This window comes from Callithrix jacchus, chromosome 1 (genome assembly GCF_049354715.1).
Source record: "Callithrix jacchus isolate 240 chromosome 1, calJac240_pri, whole genome shotgun sequence".
NCBI lineage: Eukaryota > Metazoa > Chordata > Mammalia > Primates > Cebidae > Callithrix > Callithrix jacchus.
The window spans coordinates 105512157-105534454 of record NC_133502.1 but is presented as its reverse complement, the minus strand read 5'-3'; the positions used below and the strand labels follow the sequence as shown (position 1 = coordinate 105534454).

At 45.0% G+C, this 22298-nt stretch overlaps 1 protein-coding gene across 1 annotated transcript in view; it reads right to left on the bottom strand.

The window, feature by feature from the left end:
- GNA14 (G protein subunit alpha 14) overlaps positions 1-22298 on the bottom strand; it is a 224295-nt gene that overhangs the window by 6515 nt on the left and 195482 nt on the right. Inside the window, exons 3-4 of the mRNA XM_035291486.3 lie at positions 4674-4828; positions 1624-1752 (exon numbers count right to left, since the gene is read on the bottom strand). Of these exons, the coding sequence (XP_035147377.2) occupies positions 1624-1752; positions 4674-4828 (284 nt within the window). The remainder of the gene's footprint in view (positions 1-1623; positions 1753-4673; positions 4829-22298) is intronic.

The window sequence follows — 22298 nt, the reverse complement described above, 5'->3', positions numbered from 1 at the left end:
ACGAGGAAGCCTGCCACGTACCTGCAGCCAAGCTCTGCGGAACAAAGCACAGGCTCACCATGACCACAGCCTCTGCCCTTTCAGGAGAAACGAGGTATCCAATGTGTTAAGTGAAACATCCCAACTTTTAAACAAGTTAGCTCAAAAAGATGTTTTTAATAACACCAAAGAAAATACATAATGGACCAGATACAGCTGCCAAGTCACCCCCACCCACCCCTCCCTCACCACCCCACCACACACACACACACACACACACACACACACACACACACACCCGTCCCTGAAGACACTGGGGCAATGTGGTGAGGCAGCCCACAGGCCAACCACCCAGAACCGTTGTCCAGAAAAGTGCAGGAAAGAAAACAAAGAATTCAATCCTGTCCTGTCTGGAGGTGCAGCCACTCCCACAGTGACGTGTGTTGATGGCTGGCTACCCCACCTCACAGCAGGGAACTGATGTGGAAAAGGGACACTGCAATTGTCAAAAGGTTGAGCTTGAAGAAGCCATTCTATAAAGGCCTCAATTTCAAAGATCGGAATTTTTCAGGGGAAGTCTCCCCCGGGAGAGGTGCTCCAAGTCGCAGTAATAGACTTCCCTGGTGATGATGTCAAACCCATTCACCAAAGTCTAGAAAGTAATGCAAAACCCATTCATCACAGTCCAAGAAGGATAAACTTAGAAGAAATGAAAGCATTTTTAAAAACAAAACAAAACCCTTGGGAGCCTCTCAGAGGTTTTGGACATTGCAAAAAGCAGTTAATTGTGAAAAGAATTCACAAGCACATAGGCACAGGGGGCTACTATTAAAATCAGGGATATGCTAACACAGATGGAGGTACCTACCGAGGGGCTGGACCCAAGGGTGCCCCAAACCCAGCAATTCTGGATAGAGAAGCACTGAGCTGGAACTGGGATCAGACAGGACCTGGATGTGTGGGGACTGGTCTGTTGTCTCAACTGGAAAATCGTATGTAAGAATTGTTAGGAGGAACGAGGGAAATAACGGATGTAACAGTGCTTAGAAATGTGCGGTGCTTCATATATGCCCTGTATTGTTATTCATTTTTTACCCTAACTAAATGCAGAGAAGGGTCACTTAAGGCATCCTAAAAGTATTTCCTCTATTTGTAAGGGGAAATGCATACATTTTTACACAGCTGTTAGTTTGTATATATTGCTCTTCACAGTTTTAATACACATTTTTGTGTTAATTCTTAGTTTTCTTTTTTAAGGATAAATCTTGGAGAAGGAAACAGAGGAGAAAAGAACATTATTCAACTTTAGGGAAAAGTCATCGATAATCATTATATTCAATTTGTGGGATACAGAAGTATACTCTGTGTGTGTGTCTGTGTGTGTGTGTGTGTGTGTGTTAGTTACACATAAGAATCATTCCAGTTTCCAGTAAAGAAACCCTTCTTCTCCAAGGGTAATAGGAAGGTGGCTTCCTCTCCATTCTAGGGTTGAGACCTACCATAATTCTAAATATCCTGTGGCAGAGAACATCACTCTATTCTAAGAGATATAATCCCTGCTTAAGAATAACATGTTTAAGAATGCACCTGGGGACTTCCAATCCTGGGCAGATTCTTCATGGAACACCAGGGAGACAGACTTACCGGAAGATGATGTTTTCCAAGTCAAACGGATACTCAGTGATGCCGGTGGTGGGCACTCGGACACGAAGCACGTCTTGCTGAGTGGGTACGAATGACGGCATGGCGATGCGATCAATGTCAGTCAGGTAACTGCGTAGTAGAGAATGGGGAACTGAGTCTCCTTTTACCGAAGGGAAAAAGGTCCATCCTGCTCAAAGAAGTCACATTCAACTCACAGTTGGCCCCACACAGACACATGAATTCCAACAATGACTTTCCTGAGAGCTAGCACTAGGCCAGGCTTCTCCATCCTTCCTACGACTGTTTTGAAGACAATATGGGTCAGAAGCACTTTCAAGAGCTTCCTGGGACATCTGCAGAGCACTCCATCTCTTCCTCCTGGGTTCAGAGCTCTATCGCTGCTATTTGGCCGGTGAGGGAGACAGTGGGGCTGGAAGCCAGGATGTTGGAAGTGGCTCTCTCTGACGCCCCATCTGTCATCCTCCCTCCAGAGGCCCTTCCTTCTCCCTCCCACTCGCCCTCGTCCAAGAACATTATATAATGGAGATGCTGTTCTCTAAAGCTTTGCTCAATGAATTAAATAGAGTTTGTAAGAAAATGCACAGATGTAAAACAGGCCGAGGAGAAATTCAAAACAATAGCAACAAGAAAAGTTTTCCTGCTGAAGACACTGGGAAACTAAACATCTAAAATAACCCCAAACTTGCCTTAACTTATTTTTGGCCATATATTAAAGCCCTGAGCTTAAAACATCATTTTTTTTTTTTTGTAGTAAAATAAGCGAATCCTCTTTAAAAAAAAAAAAAAAAAAAAGAACTTTACGGCGTTTCTAAAAGACATGGGTATAATAACTGTAACTCAGGCCCTCACCAACAAAAGAGTGGGAGATAGAGAGCCTCAAGCTGAGGCGGCCCTTCCCTGTCCCAGCACAGCATCAGGGGCTGAGCAGGTCTGCATGGAGGCTAACCAAGGGGTCACAGGCAAACCTGCTCACCATATGCCTTCAGCTCCAGAAGCAAAGCTCTGGGGTAGCTTTCCATGACCCACCTCCCTGCCCAAATATGACCTCTAGGGCTTATCACTGCTTTTGCTGTACTTTGATGTGTGATTATTTGATTTATACCTGACTTGCTCCACCAGACTGTACATTCCCTGAGAGTAGAGCATTGGTTGTGTAATACCTGCAGCCCTCACGACAGTGCCTGGCACATCGCAAGCACTCATCACATTCATCCAATCAGCAGACATCTCTAGCAGAGGGGTTGAAAACAGCTGACCCAGATGGAGAAAATGTGCAAGCACCTTGAGTCCTGCCAGTTTGGAAGGCTGGGCTGCTGGGTTTAGGAGAGGCTGTTTTCTCTGTGGCAGCTCTGATCACTACCCCACCCAGGCCCCTTGTCCACATCAATGGCCTTGCCCCTGTGGTTTTCAGGGTTACACTGAATTCTGTAGCAGGTCTGGTTGGTCTTTTCCAAATGGATCTACATCAAAAGCCCTAGCCAATCCCCAGGGCCTTCACAGAGGAGGTAACCCAGACCACCTCGGGCATGGCTCAGGAACGTCGTGCCTGTTCCTGGCTCCTCAAGCTGTCAAAGGCAGGCCCTCCTCTTTGGCACTTTCTTTCTTCCAGCTCTCTATGCTGATCTAACACCTTATTGGGGTTTCTTTATTTTCCTGCCTTGATGCTTTGTTGCACCTAAACATTCCTGTAATCTGACTGGTTGTGCCAACCTGGATTAATGACATTCAACTCTCGGCCTGGGACAAACACCAAAGGAAGGTCATTGAAATCACAAGAGGTGACACCTCTGGCTTCCTTTCCTGCCCAATGCCTGCTCAGAGGGCAACAGTGGCACCCAAAGGGAAGGAGGTAGGTCCGAGGAAGGAGTTTCTGAGCCCTCAGAGGATGGAAGGTGATATGGGGCAGGTGAGAAAGAGTTGAGCTGTAGAAGCAGGAGTCATTGCCACTTCAAGAAGGACCCATATCAAACTATTTGCCCAGTGACCAGACTGAAGGAGACATTGCCTTGGGATATTACTTACTTATTTTAATTTTTTTTTTTTTAGACAGTGTCTCACTCTGTCACTCAGGCTGTAGTGCAGTGGTGCAATCCTGACTCACTGCAACCTAAACCTCCTAGGCTCAAGAGATCCTCCTGCCTCAGCCTCCCGAGTAGCTGGAATTACAGGCACATGCCATCATGCCCAGCTAATTTTTGTATTTTTTGCAGAGATGGGGTCTCGCTCTCTTGCCCAGACTAGTCTTGGATTCCTGGTTTCAAGCGATCCTCCCACCTCTGCCTCCCAAGTCCCTGGGATTACAGATATGAACAGGAAATGCCTAAGAAAGTAAAAATCTGTCACGTCTATGGGACAGTTTGCATGCTGGGCCATCTAAATAGAAATCTTTTTACCTTCATTGATTAACGAATTAAAAGTTGAGCTGTATGATCCAAAATCCAGTGTGTAACGCCTTTTCAAGTGGGCAGGAACAAAGGATTGAGCTTCCTGTGTGTGCCGGGAGCGCAGCCTCCTATCTAGGCCACTAGAGGGCAGCACCAGATCAGCAGCCGACGGGCCAATGGCACTGCTGCTCTAAACTCGACTTCAGAGTTTAGGGCAATTGGACCTGCTGTCTTCTGATGGGGAAAACCAGAAAGGCAGAGGGATATAGACAGGAGGAAAGGAGATGCTAGAAGCAAGTGTATTCCTTGTTTACATCAGGTCATTTCAGCACTCCAAAGGAGATCGATCCCACTTAAGGGACCTCAAATTTGATGGAGTCTGTCTTTGAAAACGACAGGCTTAGCACACAGCAAGAACAGGTGGGTGTCGGCCGGATGAGAGGTCTGCGGTCCAAAGGGTGACCGAGAGCTTTGGGAGGTGGTGAGAGATGGCACCAAGAGGTCAGGAGAGATACAGAAAAGCGGAGGCAGGCAGCGCTGCCACTGTGCATTGCATTTTAGCATCATTCAGTGAGAAGCTTCTTTGAAGTGTGGCCCAGCTTGCCTGAAAGCACCGCGGGCAGCCAGGCTGGGCTCTGTACTCACTATTTGGCAGAGTCTGACAGCTGGTACTCCCTCCTCCTGTCGTAACACTCCTGGATGCCCGGATCTTGCCAGAGCTGCTTGATGGCCTCCACCTGCTCCCTGGAGAGCATGGAGAGCTTGTCCACTTCCACTTCTCTGATGATCTGGGCATTTTCCTACTCAGAGGAAAGAGAACCTTGCATTAGGCAAAGGAAAGGAAGCCAACCCACTGGCAGTGTTGGGACAAGACTTGCCCTGGTCTTTGGATTTGGAGAGCTCTCACTAGGCACAGGTGTGGTGGGCACCCTCCCAGGGGCTGCTTACCGCCAAGACACTTTCTGCAACCATGCTGAGTGGAGATGGTGTGGCTGCTTAGCTCCATGGAGAGAGCCACTGAGGGCAAAAGACCTGCAGCTTCCGTGCCCAGCCATGTCCTAGGCCAGTTTCACCAGCATTTAACACCCAGTGGTGAACAGAGAGACACTGGAGCTATCATCCTACCAGCAAACTTTACTTCCTCATTAACATGTTACTCATTGGAGTATCTGCATAGCCAATGAGGCAATTTTAAAATGGTACAGCAAGGGTTGGGTGGTGGAAGCCGCTCCACCTGATACAGGCACTAAGGAGACGCATTGTCTTTAGAGAACTGAAACACCAACTAATGATCTGTCTGGGATTTTGTTCTCTCTCTTTCCTTATCAAAAAAAAAAAAAAAAATTGGCTGGATGTGATGGCTTATGCCTATAATCCCAGAACTTTGGGAGGCGAAGGCAGGCGGTCAGGAGTTTGAGATCAGCCTGGTCAATATGGTGAAAAACCATCTCTACTAAAAATACAAAAATTACCCAGGAGTGGTGGCACGCACCAGTAATCCCAGCTACTCAGGAGGTCGAGGCAGAAGTAATTACTTGAACCTGGGAGGGGGAGGTTGCAGTGAGCTGAGATTGCACCACTGTACTCCAGCCTGGCGACAGAGTGAGCCTCCATCTCAAAAAATAGAAAAATTAATGGACTTTACTTTTTAGAGCAGATTTAGCTTCCCAGAAAAATTGTAGGAAAAGTAGAGTGCATTCACACAGTCTGCTGTTTAGTTTCTTACATCACTGATACAACTCTTTCCCACTGGGAGACCGCTCCCAATGCACTCCTCTTCCCACACCACTGATTATATTATCATATTTATTATTACTATGACTATTAAATAATTATTGCTCTATTATTATGGTAATTGAGGCCATTCTTACTGTAATTATTACTATTAGAGCAGTTACCATTTAGTGGCCATGTACTATTTGCCAAAGCCTCTACATACGTTATCTCATTTAATCAATGAGAGGCTAGCACGAGCCAGAAATCCTTCCAAACTTTAGAAAATGGAAAAGATAAGGTTGGCCTCAGCCACAGCATTTCCACATGTTGGCCCCAGACATTCAGTATCCTTTCCTTGGCTGCAAGTTGCAGCAGGCAAGTGAATCCTGGCACGAGAAGCAGGGCCCCACGCTCTTCTTCCCTATCCCATCTTCCTGCATCCCACAGCAATTACATCACCGTGCAGGCTGGCTACGCCGGCAGCTGTGAGTCAGCAAAGCATCTGCTTGGTAGCTGGGATCTCAAGTATATATGGCACCCCCCGAACAGTAACTTTTATCGTGCGCTGTTCATCCTTATGATTATCCAATAGCAGGCATCAGAAAAGGAGGATCTTACACATCCACTTGACTCATCCAAGCCAAGAACTGTGATGAAATCAACACATTCATCCTGACGGTGCATATAAACTCTTCCTGGAGACCATAGGATCTTCAGGCAGGTAGGGTCTCAAACAAGGTCGAAGCAGATGGATCAGTGGAAAGTGTGCTAGACTGGGAATCAGGACCCTGAATTATAAACAGTGTAGCTGGGACTCTTAAGGACCCCAATGAGTTACCTGCCTCAGTGTCCTCTTTTGTCAAATGAGACATTAATGTAAAATGTCTGTTTTCCTCCATGTCTTCATCACAAGCCAGGAAATGCCACGAGGACAGAGCCAATGTCTTATTTGTTCTTATATCCCAGAACTTAGTGCAGTGCCTTCCTTCTATTGCAAATAATAAGTGCCTTCTATTGATATATGCATTCAGTAAACATCTGTGGTGCATATAAAATCATCTACCTAATAGACAGGAAATCTTGAGAAAATAAGAGTGAAAGCATGCTAGGGTGGAAGACAGAAGCTCTGCAGGTCACGGTGGAAGCAAAAAGCAGGTCGGGGCATTTTCTCAGAGGAGGAGATGCTCAGGCAACACTTGGCCAATCTATAATTCCAGCTTGGGCCCTGGTGGCCCTCAGCATCCTTGCTTCCTGTGGGCATGCCTCTTCTGCTGCTCTGCCAAGTTTTACTATCAAGTTCAGGTCAACTGCTGAGCGTCAGTGCGGCGACAATCATCAGGGCTGTGATGAATGCATTTCTATCTCTCCCTCTCACAAACACAATGTAGGACTGAACTTTAGGGTGAAGGAAATGTGAGCGCAAGTCACTTTTGTCTCTTTTGAAAATAAAATCTACCAAAGACAAAAAACACATGATTATCTCAACAGATGCAGAGAAGGCCTTTGACAAAATTCAACAGCCCTTTATACTAAAAACTCTCAATAAACTAGGTATCAAAGGAACTTGTCTCAAAACAGTAACAGCTATTCATGACAAACCCACAGCCAATATCATACTGAATGGGCAAAAACTGGAAGCATTCTCTTTGAAATCTGGCACTAGACAAGGATGCCCTCTCTCACCACTCCTATTCAATATAGTACTGGAAATTCTAGCCAGAGCAATCAGGCAAGAAAAAGAAATAAAGGGTACTCAAATAGGAAAGGAGGAAGTCAAATTGTCTCTATTTACAGATGACATGGTTGTATATTTAGAAAACCCCATCATCTCAGCCTAAGTTCTCCTGAAACTCATAAGCAACTCAGCAAAGTCTCAGGATACAAAATCAATGTGCAGAAATCACAAGAATTCCTATACAGCAATAACAGACCGCAGCCAAATCATGAGCAAACTCCCATTCACAATTGCTACAAAGAGAATAAAATACCTAGGAATACAACTAACAAGGGATGTGAAGGACCTCTTCAAGGAGAACTACAAACCACTGCTCAAGGAAATAAGAGAGGACACAAATAGATGGAAAAACATTCCATGCTCATGGTTACAAAGAATCAATATTGTGAAAATGGCCATACTGCCCAAAGTAATTTATGGATTCAATGCTATCCCTATCAAGCTACCACTGACCTTCCTCACAGAGCTGGAAAAAACCACCTTAAACTTCATATGGAACCAAAAAAGAGCCTGCACAGAAAAGACAATCCTAAGCAAAACAACAACAACAACAAAGCAGAGGCATCATGCTACCTGACTTCAAACTATACTACAAGGCTACTGTAATCAAAACAGCAATGGTATTGGTACCAAAACAGAGATGTAGCCCAATGGAACAAAACAGAGGCCTCAGAAGTAACATCACACATCTACAACTATCTGATCTCTAACAAACCTGATGAAAACAGGCAATTGGAAAGGATTTCCTATTCAATAAATGGTGTTGGGGAAACTGGCTAGCCATATGCAGAAACCTGAAACTGGATGCCTTCCTTACACCTTATACAGAAATTAACTCCAGATTGATTAAAAATTTAAACATAAGATGTAAAAAGAGAAGCAGGACCCCAAGCTCTTCTTCCCTTTCCCATCTTCCTGAATCCCATGACAATTACATCACCATGCAGGGCTGGCTACACTGGCAGCTGTGAGTCAGCAAAAAATAAGACCTAACACCATAAAAACCCTAGAAGAAAACCTAGGCAATACCATTCAGAACATAGGCATAGGCAAGTCCTTCATGAGTAAAACACCAAAAGCAATGGCAACAAAAGCCAAAATAGACAAATGGGATCTAATTAAACTGAAGAGCTTGTGCGCAGCAAAAGAAACAATCATTAGAGTGAACCAGCAACCAACAGAATGGGAAGAAAATTTTGCAAACTATCCATCTGACAAAGGGCTAATATTCAGAATCTACAAAGAACTTAAACAAATTTACAAGAAAAAAACCAACCCCATCAAAAAACGGGCAAAGGATATGAACAGACACTTCTCAAAAGAAGACATTTACATGGCCAAGAAACATATGAAAAAAGCTCATCAGTGGTCATTAGAGAAATGCAAATAACCACATTGAGATACCATCTCACAGCAGTTAGAAAGGCAATCTATAAAATCAGGAGACAACAGATGCTGGAAAGGATGTGAAGAAATAGTGCATGCTTTTACCCTGTTGGTGGGAGTGTAAATTAGTTTAACCATTGTGGAAGACAGAGGGGTGATTCCTCAAGGATCTAGAAATAGAAATTCCATTTGACTCAGCAATCCCATTACTGCGTATATACCCAAAGGATTATAAATCATTCTGTTATAAAAACACATGCACATGTATGTTCACTGCAGCACTGTTTACAATAGAAAAGACCTGGAACCAACCCAAATGTCCATCAATGATAGACTGGATAAAGAAAATGTGGCACATATACACCATGGAATACTATGCAGCCATAAAAAAGATGAGTTCCTATCCTTTGCAGGGACATGGATGAAGCTGGAAACCATCATTCTCAGTAAACTGACACAAGAACTGAAAACTAAACACCGCATGTTCTCACTTACAAGTGGGAGTTGAACAATGAGAACACATGGACACAGGGAGGGGAACATAACACATTGGGGCCTATTGGGGGGCGAGGGGGTGAGGGGAGGGATACAGGGGGTAGGGGGATTGGGGAGGGATAGCATTAGGAGAAATACCTAATGTAGATGACAGGGGATGGATGCAGCGAACCACCATGGCACGTGTATACCTATGTAACAATCCTGCATGATCTGCACACGTACCCCAGAACTTTAATTAAAAAAAAAAGAAAGAAAATAAACTTTATGGCCGAACACACCTGTATTCATGCCTGTATTCCCAGCACTTTGGGAGACTAAGACAGGTGGATCACCTAAGGCCAGGATTCAAGATCAGCCTGGCCAACATGGTGATACCCCATTTCTACTAAAAATACAAACATTAGCCAGGTTTGGTGGCACACACCTGTGATCCCAGCTACTTGGAAGGCAGAGGCAGGAGAGAATTGCTTGAACATGGGAGGCGGAGGTTTCAGTGAGCTGAGACAGAGCCAGCTGTACTCCAGCCTGGGTGACAGAGCAAGACTCCATCTCCGAAAAATAAAAAAAGAAAGAAACTTTAAAGAGTGAGTAATGTACCACACTTCCTTTAATCTGCTGTGGTAATTTTGGAAGCGTGCGATAAGATGGAGCCTCCATCACCCAGGGCTCCTAAGTGACTACCATGAACAGAGATGCCCTCACTTGCCATACTGGATATGTGGCATGAATGAGAAATCAACTCACAAGTTATAATGAACAAAGTTAAGTAAGTTGAACTTACAAAGTAAGTAAGTTAGTGCAGCATGACCTATGCACGGATCTTGGCCAATACACGTTGCAATGGAAAAACCCAGCCTCTGGCGCTTCTAGTATAGAGAAAAAGTGGGACCCAGCAATATATTAAAGAGGACAGTATGACTGTGTGGGAGTAGATATAGATACAGCCTCTCAGGTCACGGGGAGACCTCCCCAGGAGAGGAAGACATATTGTCTGTTTAGACAGGTGAAGGGAATGTGGAGAATCTGGCTTGAAAGGAGAGAGCTAAGCCTCTTTGGAAACCCAACTGTAGAACTTGAATTTGGAGCAGACTGTATCCGAGAGGGCCCGGAAGTACTCCAAGTTCGAAGGTCACTACCTGGTTAGTTTTCCTACCTGTTAAGATTGTTTTTTTTTTCCTTTTTCTTTCTTTCTTTTTTTAAGACAGTCTTGCTCTGTCTCTCAGGCTGGAGTGCAGTGGCATGATCTCTGCTCACTGCAACCTCTGCCCCCCAGGTTCAAGTGATTCTCCTGCTCAGCCTCCTGAGTAGCTGGGATTACAGGTGCCCGCCACCATGCCTGGCTAATTTTTGTATTTTTAGTAAAAATGGGGTTTCACCATGTAGGACATTGTGATCTCAAACTCCTGACCTCAGGTGATCACCCACCTCGACCTCCCAAAGTGCTGGGATTACAGGCATGAGCCACCATGCTCAGCCGATTTTTTTTTAACATTGGTCAAATGTGAACAATTAACTACCTTACTGTATCATGCATCCTTTCTCCACACACACACTTCACACCCACATTGGTCAACATACACATTTGCTTTCTTCCTGAAACATTTGAGGATAAGTTGCAGGCACAACGCCGCTTTATCTCTAAAGACTTGATTGTGATTTCCTAAAAACAAGGACATCATCCTGCATAATCACAGTATAATGATCAACATCAGGAGCATCGAATGGACACAACATTAGTATCCAATCTTTAGGCCTCATCCAAAGTTTGCCACTTGTTCCAGGAATGTTCTTTATCTGGCCTGGAGCCCAGCGTAGGATCACATGCGGCCTTTAGTGGTTGTGTTTCTTTAGTCTCCATTTATCTGGAAAAGTTCTTGATCAAAGAAGTCACTTTTGTCATTCTAAATGAGAATGGCCTAGCAAGGGTCTGTTCTTTGGTCACAAGTCATTACGAGGATGGCTGGTGGAAAGAGCAGCTGAGGCCCCAGAGAATGTTCCAGGGCAAGAATTAGGAAGGGCAGGGAGGAATGAGGAAGAGAGTACCCCATTCCCTTTACTTAAACACAATTTTTAATTGGAATATGGAATATGAAAGGAATGACATTTCGTAGACCCTTAACAATGTGTATTACAAGAATGGCATTGGCTGGGCACGGTGGCTCGCGCCTATAATCCCACCAATTTGGGAGGCCAAGATGGGAGGATCGCTTGAGCCTAGGAATTCAAGTCCAGCTGGGCAACATGGTGAGACCCCATCTCTACAAGCAATACAAAAATTAGCCGGGCATTGTGGCGTGTGCCTGTAGTTCCAGCTACTCAGGAGGCTGAGGTGGGAGGACTGTTTACTCCTGAAAGGTCAAGGCTGCAGTGAGCTCCGGCCTGAGTGAAAGAGATACTGTCTCAAAAATAATAATAATGATCCAAAAGAGTGGAGTTTTGTTCATAGTTCCCTCTAGTTTGGCAGGAAGGTCATCCATAGGTGTGTGGATACTTTGATGGGCACGTTCAAACAGCCTCTGTGGCACCTGCACCCTGAGCACAATGGACCCTCAGGCACTGTGGGGAAAGCATTTAAGTCTGGCTTCATCTCAGGGAAAGAGAGGACAGAGTCGGAAGAGGACCAGGGTTGGGGGAGATGTGACTTGGGTGGGACACATGCTGAGTTTGAGGTGAGGTCGCCAGCGTCTAAGTGGAGGTGTCTAAAAGGCAGAGGGATAAAAAAGGTCTGTCTGTGGTTCAAAGAGAGTCCCAGGCTAGAGAAACATCATGAATTGAAATTGCCTAACATTCATTTAATTGAAATAAAAAAAAAATCAATTGGAAAGGAGTAAATATTATAGGAGCAAATTCAGTGATGCAGAAACATGACCAGGCTCTCAAAACTGAGCTCATAACTGGCGTTCTCTTTTTCCTTTCTCAAACAAAATCACCATATTCACTGCTCTGACAGGGGAACCTGGAAAACAGATGTCCTCCATGTGTGTTTCATTTGGAAATTCCCAGCTAACAGTAAAAGGAGCTGCTGATGAAGTGGCACCCTGCCGGTTTCATGCAGGGATCCGCAGCTGCTGGTCACGGTCCCTGTCGAGAGCATGGTAAGTCCCTCTGGCTGGGACCCAGAGCCCAGCAGGCAGCCCTGTCTCTACCAGATCTTCCCCATGGGGGACGTGGGGGGAGGGTTCCCGCCCTATGAATGAATGTCCCAGGATAGCAGGCACCCAAGCTCTCTGTTCAAGACCAACTTTCCCAAATAAGCCAGAGTCCCTGTTCCTTTGTTAGATCATTAAGCATTTTGGTAAAATTTTATATGTTTAATTTCTACTTATATTTTAATTGACAAAACTGTATATATTATGGCTACAATATGTTCTGATATATGTATACATTGTGGAATGGCTAAATCAAGCTTTTAACATTTGTATTACCTTACATGCTTGTTGTTTTGTGGTGAGAACTTAAAAATCTCCCTTAGCAATTTTCTTTCTTTTTTTTTTTTTTTTTTTCCGAGATGCGGTCTCATTCTGTCCCCAGGCTGGAGTGTAGTGGTGCAATCTCCATTCACTGCAACCTCCACTTCCTGGGTTCAAGCAGTTCTCCTGTTTTATCCTCCTGAGAAGTTAGGATGACAGGTGCCTGCCACCATGCCTGGCTAACTTTCGTATTTTTAGTGCAGATGGGGTTTCATCATGTTGGCCAGGCTAGTCTCCAGCTCCTGACCTCAAGTGATCTGCCCACCTTGGCTTCCCAAAGTGCTGGGATTACAGGCATGAGCCACCATGCCCAGCCTGCAATTTTCAAATATACTATATATTATTATTAACGTAGTCACCATAATATACAGTAGATCTCTTGAGGCAATTGCTCCTGTCTAAATTTTTGTTAAAATTAATATTTGTTAACATATTGATTTGGTTTGGCTCTGCGTCCCCACCCAAATGGCATCCTGAATTGTAATCCCCATTATCCCAAAGTGTTGAGGGAGGGACATGGTGGGAGTTAATTGGATAATGGGGTGATTTCTCCCATGCTGCTCTCATGGATAGAGAGTGAGTTCTCATGAGATCTGATGGTTTTATTAGTGTTTGACAGCTTCCCCTTCACACACTCATACTCTCTCCTGCTGCCTGTGAAGAAGGTGCCTGCTTTCCCTTCTGCCCTGACTGTAACTTTCCTGAGGCCTCCTCAGCCATGCGGACCTGTGAGTCAATTAAACCTCTTTCCTTTATAAATTACCTAGTATGTCTTTATAGTAGTGTGAGAATGGACTAACATGCGTATCATAGATAATACAAACTTACTATTTCGAGTGTCTATTGTGATGTGTAATATCTATGAGCTTTGTAAACGCAAGTGAGATTAAGATAAAATATATTATTAAACAAGACAATTCTTTATAGCATAGCATTTCTGACTTTTGTAAAATCACCCCTCTTTAACAACTACAGAATTACACGACATGTTTTACATGTCCGGAATGTTTTACATATCCACTCTGTGTTCTATTAAACAAAAATTATAAAGTAAAATGTCAATATTCCATAACCATCAGCTTCTGAAGCAAAACATAAAATCATAAAGAAAATGACAGTTATGCCAGAGAAGGAGTTTTTCCTGTAGAAAATAAACAAGGAACTTCTGCTTCTGGACAAGGAAGATGGCTAGGAAATTTGAATCAACTCTGCCACTAAGGCCAGCTAAAAACGGCAGACAAAACATTTGGCAAATATGCTTGTAAGCATTAGAAAGCTAACCCAGACCTGGCACAGTGGCCTATGCCTGTAGTCCCAGAACTTTGGGAAGCCAAAGCAGATGGATCACTTGAGGCCAGAAGTTCAAGACCAGCGTGGCCAACATTGTGAAACCTTCTCGCTACTAAAAATACAAAAAATTAGCTGGGTGTGTGGTGCATACTTAGAATCCCAGCTACTCAGGAGGCTGAGGCAGGAGAATCACTTGAACCTGGGAGGTGGAGGTTGCAGTGAGTTGAGATCACACAATTGCACTCCAGCCTGGGCAACAGAGCAAGACTATGTCTCAAAAAAAGAAAGAAATCAAACGCAATAATGCCACAGTTAATAACTGCTAAGCCACTACATAGAGGAAGACAGCGCCCAAGCAGATGAGCTCTGCAATGTGGATGCTTTACTCCTGGGGCTTCTGCCAACTCTGGAAGAGACAGTCGATGGTTAAGTAGCTCTTTTTCCAACATCACAGGGCTAGAGTGACAAGGATTGAGGTCTAAGGCTCCGCAAGAGCAAAAGGACCTCGTACACCCTCTGGCTCTGCATTGGGATTCCACAGAGCAGCCCTGAGGGGTTTGCAAGTCAGCTTGGAATCATGACAATCACAGATATCAAGTACACCCAGACACCTGGCAGAAGAAAAGGAAACTCCCTTTTGAGTTTGTCAAGATAACATCTTCCTCATCTTCAAATAGTTTTTTCAAATATGTGTCCAGGCTACCACCCAAAATAATCAAGCATAAGAAGATGGGACAACTGCAACGACAGATGACAAATAAAAAGAAGGAAAAAGATCTGTCACGCAAACACTAACCCAGAGGAAACTGAAGTCCCTCTACTAAGATAAAAGCAGACTTTGGCGCGGTGGCTCAAGCCTGTAATCCCAGCACTTTGGGAGGCCGAGGTGGGTGGATCACCTGAGGTCAGGAGTTCGCGACCAGCCTGGCCAACAGTGTGAAACCCTGTCTCTACTAAAAATAAAAAATTAGCCGAGTGTGGTGGTGCATGCCTGTAATCTCAGCTACTCGGGAGGCTGAGGCAGGAGAACTGCTTGAACCCAGGAGGTGGAGGTTGCAGTAAGCCGAGATTGTGCCATTGCACTCCAGCCTGGGCAAGAGAGAGAGAATTCGTCTCAAAAAAAAAAAAAAAGACTTCAAGGTGGAAAGCATAGCTAGAGCAAGAAGAGAGGGATATTCTGAATGACAAAAAGATTCAGAGAAACAGAGCAGTTCTAAAGTTTTATGTAACTATTAACATAGGATCAAAATCTATGGAGCAAAATTTCACAAGTGGAAACAGAGATCTGAACATACCACTCTCACTAACTGGTAAACAAACAAAAAACTCAGTTAAAATATAGACAATTCAAACATTATGGTCAGCAAATTTGAACTTATGGATACATTTTGATGCATTCGAAGTAACTGTAGAATACTTTTTAAAAACACACCATGAATATTTATAAAAATGACCACTGAATTACTAATACTTTATGTAAAATATTTGGTTTTCCAGCTTTGTTTGATCAATTTTCATCTTCTCTAGAACCTCTAAGCTCAGCAGGGATACAGTTCCCTCCCTCCCGCCCCTGCAAGCTCACTCCACCCACTCTGCAGGCCTCTGAATATCAAGTTCTGGGCTAAAGCCACCTAGACTTGTCCCATCTCCCCCGCACTCAGAATGGAAAGTTTTTTAAACCCAGTTCAAGATTCAACAGAAATCTTTATTTCTACTGTCATCTTCATCCTTCTCTTTCCCTTCCTCTTTTCTCTAACAACAAAAATAAATTACAGAACAGAGTGTTGACGTGAGGGGCCAAGGTAGTTATTCTATCTTCTCTTATCAGTCAAAACGTCAGTGGGGGCTGGGCACCATAATTAATCCCAGCAATTTGGGAGGCCAGAGTGGGAGGATCACTTAAAGTCAGGAGTTCGAGACCAGCGTAGGCAACAAAACAAGATCCACATCTCTAGAAAATTAATGCATTAATAAAAACAAATTAGCTGAGCATGGTGATGCGTGCCTGTAGTCCCAGCTACTCAAGGCTGTGGCGGGTGGATCATCTGAGCTAGGTGCTGAGACTAGAGTCAGCTATGATTATATTACTCCCTTCCAGCCTGAGCAACACAGCAAGATCCTGTCTCTGGAAAAAACAAAAACAAACAGAAACTTCAGTACTTCACTAAAAAGCCTCTTTCCAAAGGCTCCCATGATAAAATACTTAAATACCTGTAGCTACGTGAATGTGAATAACACAGTTGAGAGATGGTATGCGTGGCCTCGCACCGTGCTGGCCTAGCTGAGTCTACTGATGTTTCTCAGAATGTCCCACCATGTTTGGATCTGGGTTAGGGCTGGCCACAGAAGAAAAAGAAATTTGCAAGGCAGAGGGACACAGAAGGACACAGAGGGACACACTGCTATTTAGGTCTGGAAGTCAGAGGCCTGCTTCTGCTTAAAAACAACCCAGCTCATATCCTTCCCCTGCTTTTGAATGGGCTTGTTTTTTTCTTGTAAATCTGTTTTAGTTCTTTGTAGATTCTGGATATTAGCCCTTTGTCAGATGGGTAGATTGCAAAAATTTTTTCCCATTCTGTTGGTTGCCGGTTCACTCTGATGATTGTTTCTTTTGCTGTATAGAAAATCAAACACCGCATGTTCTCACTCATAGGTGGGTGTTGAACAATGAGAACACATGGGCACAGGGAGGGGAGCATCACACACTGAGGTCTGTGGGGGGGAACTAGGGGAGGGACAGTGGGGGGTGGGGAGTTGGGGAGGGATAACATGGGGAGAAATGCCAGATATAGGTGAAGGGGAGGAAGGCAGCAAGTCACACTGCCATGTATGTACCTATGCAACAATCCTGCATGTTCTTCACATGTACCCCAAAACCTAAAATGCAATAAAACATATATATTTTTTTAAAAAAAGAAATATAAAAATACATATCACTCAAAAAGGCAAAATTTAAAAAGAAAAAAGAAAAAAAAGCCCAGCTGATCTGCTGGTCAAACTCGCAGGTGCCCTCAGCACATTTAACTTTTGCCTGGATCTTCTCCACATCCTGGGGCAGGCACATGTGCAGATCCGTGACCAAGGGTGCCAGCTGCTTCTGCTATAAGTCACCTGCACCGTCAGGATGGAGGTGGTGAGGCATGCATGGGTTCCAGCTCATCCCCCGGGAATCGACTTGGCTTTTGTGCGCTCTGTTTGGTCTTTGCATTTCCAGGCTGCCCTTGCGCTTCTCGGCTTTGCACCCCCATTTTCTCCCTGACTGCCAGCCCTGCGGACCTACAGGGACCTCAGGCTCTCCCCAAGACATGTAGCAGCAGCATCCTTCCAGCGCCTTCTCTGCAGCTCCAGCAGCGAACATGATTCACTCCGTCGAGGCCACCAGTCCCAGCACTCTGTGAAACTCTGACTCGCTGACACACAAGAGCTTCCGTGACAGTCCACTCAATTCTATGTATCAGCAAAATCCCCGATCACCTTAGGTCCAGGGAGAGGTAGCTGAGGCTTCAGTTGGGGTGACCTAAATGTCCCACACTCAGCAGGCAGACTGGTTCACCTCTCAGGGCATAGCGTCACACCCCTGCTTCGTGCCTGATCCAGGGCTGGCTGCTGGGAATAGAAACAGGTCCTAACCTTGAGGATTTCAGAATTCCAGCTATCCTTTTGTGTGGGAATGGCCAGAGCCCCACATGAACACTGAGCTCAAAGGAAAGGAGACATTTCCACTGGGGATGAGTGAAGGATTGAGCTGACCAGCACTTCCCACTAGGGGAGGCCTGACGGGTGGAAGGAGAAGGGGCTACTTCTTCCCTTCTTGCTGCCACAAATGGCTTCCTGCCTGTGCTTGCCAAAGATGGCTCTGTGTATGGAGTGGGGGTACGGGAAGGAAGGCTACGTCGCATTGCACCTAACATGCCTTTCCCTACGACGCTCTGGAAAGCGCCTAAACCTCCAGTGGAACACAGTCAAGTGAAAATTTCCAAGCAGCATCGGGTAGCCCAGCTCCCTCAATACACTCCAGAAAAGGAATGTATGCATTTGGTCAATGGGGCTGCTTCTCAGAAAAAATTGTTTTGGGGCCCAGCAAGGTGGCTCATGTGTAATCCCAGCATGTTAGGAGGTCAGTGGAAGGACCACTTGAAGCCAGAAGTCCCAGACCAGTCTTTTTAAGACCTGCCTCTAAATAGAAAAAAAAGAAAAGGAGGCTGGGCGCGGTGGCTCATGAGGTCAACACATGGAGGCCATCCTGGTCAACATGGTGAAACCCTGTCTCTACTAAAAATACAAAGAATTAGCTGGGCATGGTGGCGCGTGCCTGTAATCCCAGCTACTCAGGAGGTTAAGGCAGGAGAATTGCCTGAACCCAGGAGGCAGAGGTTGCAGTGAGCCGAGATCGCGCCATTGCACTCCAGCCTGGGTAACAAGAGCGAAACTCCGTCTCAAAAAAGGAAAAGGAAAAGATATTAGCCAGGTGTGATGGCATGTCCCTGTAGTCCCAGCTACTTGGCGACTGAGGCAGAAGGATCACTTGGGCCCAGGAGCTGGAGGCTGGAGTGAGCCATGATCATGCCACTGCACTCCAGCCTGGGTGACAGCAAGACCCCAGCTTTAAAATATATCTATTTGTTTGGGCCAGTTAATTGTATGTGCCCAGGGGCCATTAAATATGGTCATGTTATGTAGGAAGATAGAGTTTTCTGCCCCTGTTACCATCTTGTTCACTATCTTGTTCCTTCCCCACCTCCTCTAGTTGAGAGTTCTTTTAGTTCTTCAGCACATAAAAATTGTTTTATCACCTGGAACCAACTCAAATGCCCATCGATGATAGACTGGACAGGGAAAATGTGGCACATATACACGATGGAATACTGTGCAGCCATAAAAAATGATGAGTTTGTGTCCTTTGTAGGGTCATGGATGAATCTGGAAACCATCATTCTCAGCAAACTGAAACAAGGACAGAGAATCAACTACTGCATGTTCTCACTCATAGGTGGATGCTGAACAATAAGAACACATGGGCACAGGGAGGGAAGCATCACACACTGGAGCCTATTGCGGGGGGGGGGCTAGGGGAGGGACAGCAGGGGGTGGGGAGGTTGGGGAGGGATGACATGGGGAGAAATGCCAGATATAGATGACAGGGGGATGGAGCCAGCAAACCACCTTGCCATGTATGTACCTATGCAACAGTCCTGCACGATCTGCACATGTACCCCAGAACCTAAAGTACAATTTAAAAAAAAATTGTTTTATCACTGACAGTCCAATTTAGCAAGAGGAAGATCTCTTTCACCTGTGCCTATCTTCAGACTCTGCAGAGCCTGCTTCTAGGAAGATGTCAGAGTTTACTCCAAATTCTCCAGTGACCAGGGCCAGGAAGACTGGGCTCTGCAGGGAAAGGCAGAGGCAGAAAACATGAGAGACCAGAGAGGCAGGGTTCAGGGAGCCCTCAGACCAAAAGGCCCCGCCACAGAGAAAGTAGCGCCTGTGGGCCTCCTGCAGCAGCGCAATCAGCTATGAGAAATCTCATCCTCTTTCTGGTGTTGGATTATGTTCACAGCCCGTCCAGACAAGGAAGTGTTACTAAAGGCTTACAGTTGTTCAACAAAACAAAACATCAGCAAGCCTTCAATTTAAGAACAGGTTGGTTTCGGAAACTTGTTTGTAAACTTGGTTATTGAGAGCTCAAAGTATTTTCCCACTAAGCCAGGATGGCCACGGGTCCAGCACGTCCTATTTTGCTTTCTTCCTGGGCTGGAGGGTTGGGCTGGCTCCTCCAACGTTCCTGGCAGTTGGGTGGGCCCGAGTAACTGAGTTCTGAGTGAGGGAGTTTGGGCTGAAGCAATGCATGCAATGATCAGGCCTACCTTCCAAAACCTCCCATGCCACGCCCCTCCATCTTTCTTTTTCCATATCTCAGCTGACAGAGGAGGGGTTGGGGTAGACACTCAAGATGATAGGGATCTGGATTTTCAATGACTGTGTGGAGCAGAGCCCAAGTACCACACCCTCTCCGACTTATACTGAATGGACATGGATGTGACTATAAAATCAACGTCATTTTGCTAAGCCACTGAGGTTGGGGTACTGGTTTATTTTAACTTTGGTAAATTTTACTTTATATAGCCAAAGAGAGAGAGAGAAAGAAATGACAGGTTCTAGGCAGCTTAAAGAAATCCGTTTAACTAGTGCAGAGATGAACCATCATACCAAGTACAAATTCTAGCTACAAGTTCGGTGCAGTTCACGTACCATTTTTTGGTTTTGTTTTGAGATGGAGTCTTACTCTGTCTCCCAGGCTGGAGTACAGTGGCGTGATCTTGACTTATTGCAACCTCTGCCTCCCAGGTTCAAGCGATTCTCCTGCCTCAAACTCCCAAGTACCTGGGATTTCAGGCATGCATCACCACATCCGGCTAATTTTTTGTATTTTTAGTGGAGATGGAGTTTCACCACGTTGGCCAGGCTGGTCTCCAACTCCTGGCCTCAAGTGATCTGCTAACCTTGTCCTCTCAACGTGCTGGGATTACAGGTGTGAGCCACCACACCTGGCCTCAATGTACAGTTTTTGTAAAAGCTACTTATCTGTTATCTGCTGCTTTCTGCCACACTACCTCACAGTGACTCTCTCTTCAAGGTCCCGTTTCTCAGACCCAAACTGCAGTACCATTTCCTATGCACAAACTTTCTAAGACTGCAAACACCAAAACCTCCTCATTCCTCTCTTCCCCAGTCAAAAACTGCAGGTATGCCAGACATGAGGGTGTTAGCCCTGGAGAGAACTCTATTTTTCAGTTTCTTTCCTTTATCCAGATCTGAGCCCAGGCATGGTATTATTAGAGAGGACAGGCTAATGACCTCTGAATTGCAGTGCCTTAACAGCACTGGTGTATTTTACAACCCTTCACAGTCCATTATGAGGTCATGGTAGGGGTGGGGAGGACTGTCCTCCACAGAGGATCCATGCTTGCTCCATCAAGTGAGTGCATCAACTTGAAGGGCCCTGTAGTCCTCCACGAGATTATTTGCACCCATTGGGCAGGGGAGGGAAGAGAGCATGGAGCAGTGTGCAGGAAGTCTTATAGGCCAGATCCGGAAATGGTGCACTTCGCCTCTGGACACAGCTTATTGGCCAGAATTAGTCACAAGACTTCCGCTAAGTGCAAGGGAGGCTGGGAAATGTAGTCTTCCCATGCATTCAGGTGGAAGATGGAATGGGATTTGGTGAATGCAGAGCATGCTCTCTACCATTCACAGTCTTGAAATCTCTTTCTCTTTTACCACAGTATTTTCTTACATTTGTATGATGCCAGGGTATGCTTTCGTGTAGATCAGGGTAAACTGCAGCTGATGGGCCGCATCCAGCAGACTGCCTGTTTTTGCTAATCAAGGTCTATGGAAAGATAGCCATGCCTTGTGATACTGTGATATTGTCTGCCTGCTTTCAAACCTGCAACAGCGGTGTCAAGCTGTTGAGACAAAGCCTGTATGGTCCACAAAGGCTAAAGCACTTACTGTCTAGCCATTTACAGAAAATGTTTGCTGACCCCTGCTGCAAAGTCCCCAACTTATGATGATTTGACTGAACAATTTTCTGACTTGCGATGGTGTGTAAGCTGTAACCATTCAGTAACAACCATACTTTGAGTATCCATAAAACCATTCTGGTTTTCATTTTCAGGTCAGTGTTCAATAAATTACATGAGATATTCGTACTTTACTGTAAAACAGGTTTTATATTAGATGATTATGCCCAACTGTAGGCTAATGTGTTCTGAGCGCATTTAGCAGGCCAGGCTAAGCTATGCTGTTTGGCAGGTTAGGTAAATTAGATGCATGTTTGACTTTGGATTTTTTCATTTATGATCAGTTTATCAGGACATGATCCCATCGTAAGTCGAGAGCCATCTGTATAGACTGGTAATTCCAATTAAGTGCATCCAAGTAGCACACTGCTGTAGCCTTTTTTCCTAATTCATTCGTTCATCAGTCATGCCTGTATGCAGCACCCGTAAACTCTTTGCCAGGTATTATTTGAGGTAGAAGTATGCAACTATGACAAAAAATACTGTGTTTATGCTCAAACTTCTAGTCTTTATAAGAATGATAGTAAGATGTGTGTAGGGCATGGAAATGGAACCTTTAAAAAAGTATTTAATTAGCATAAAAAGCAAG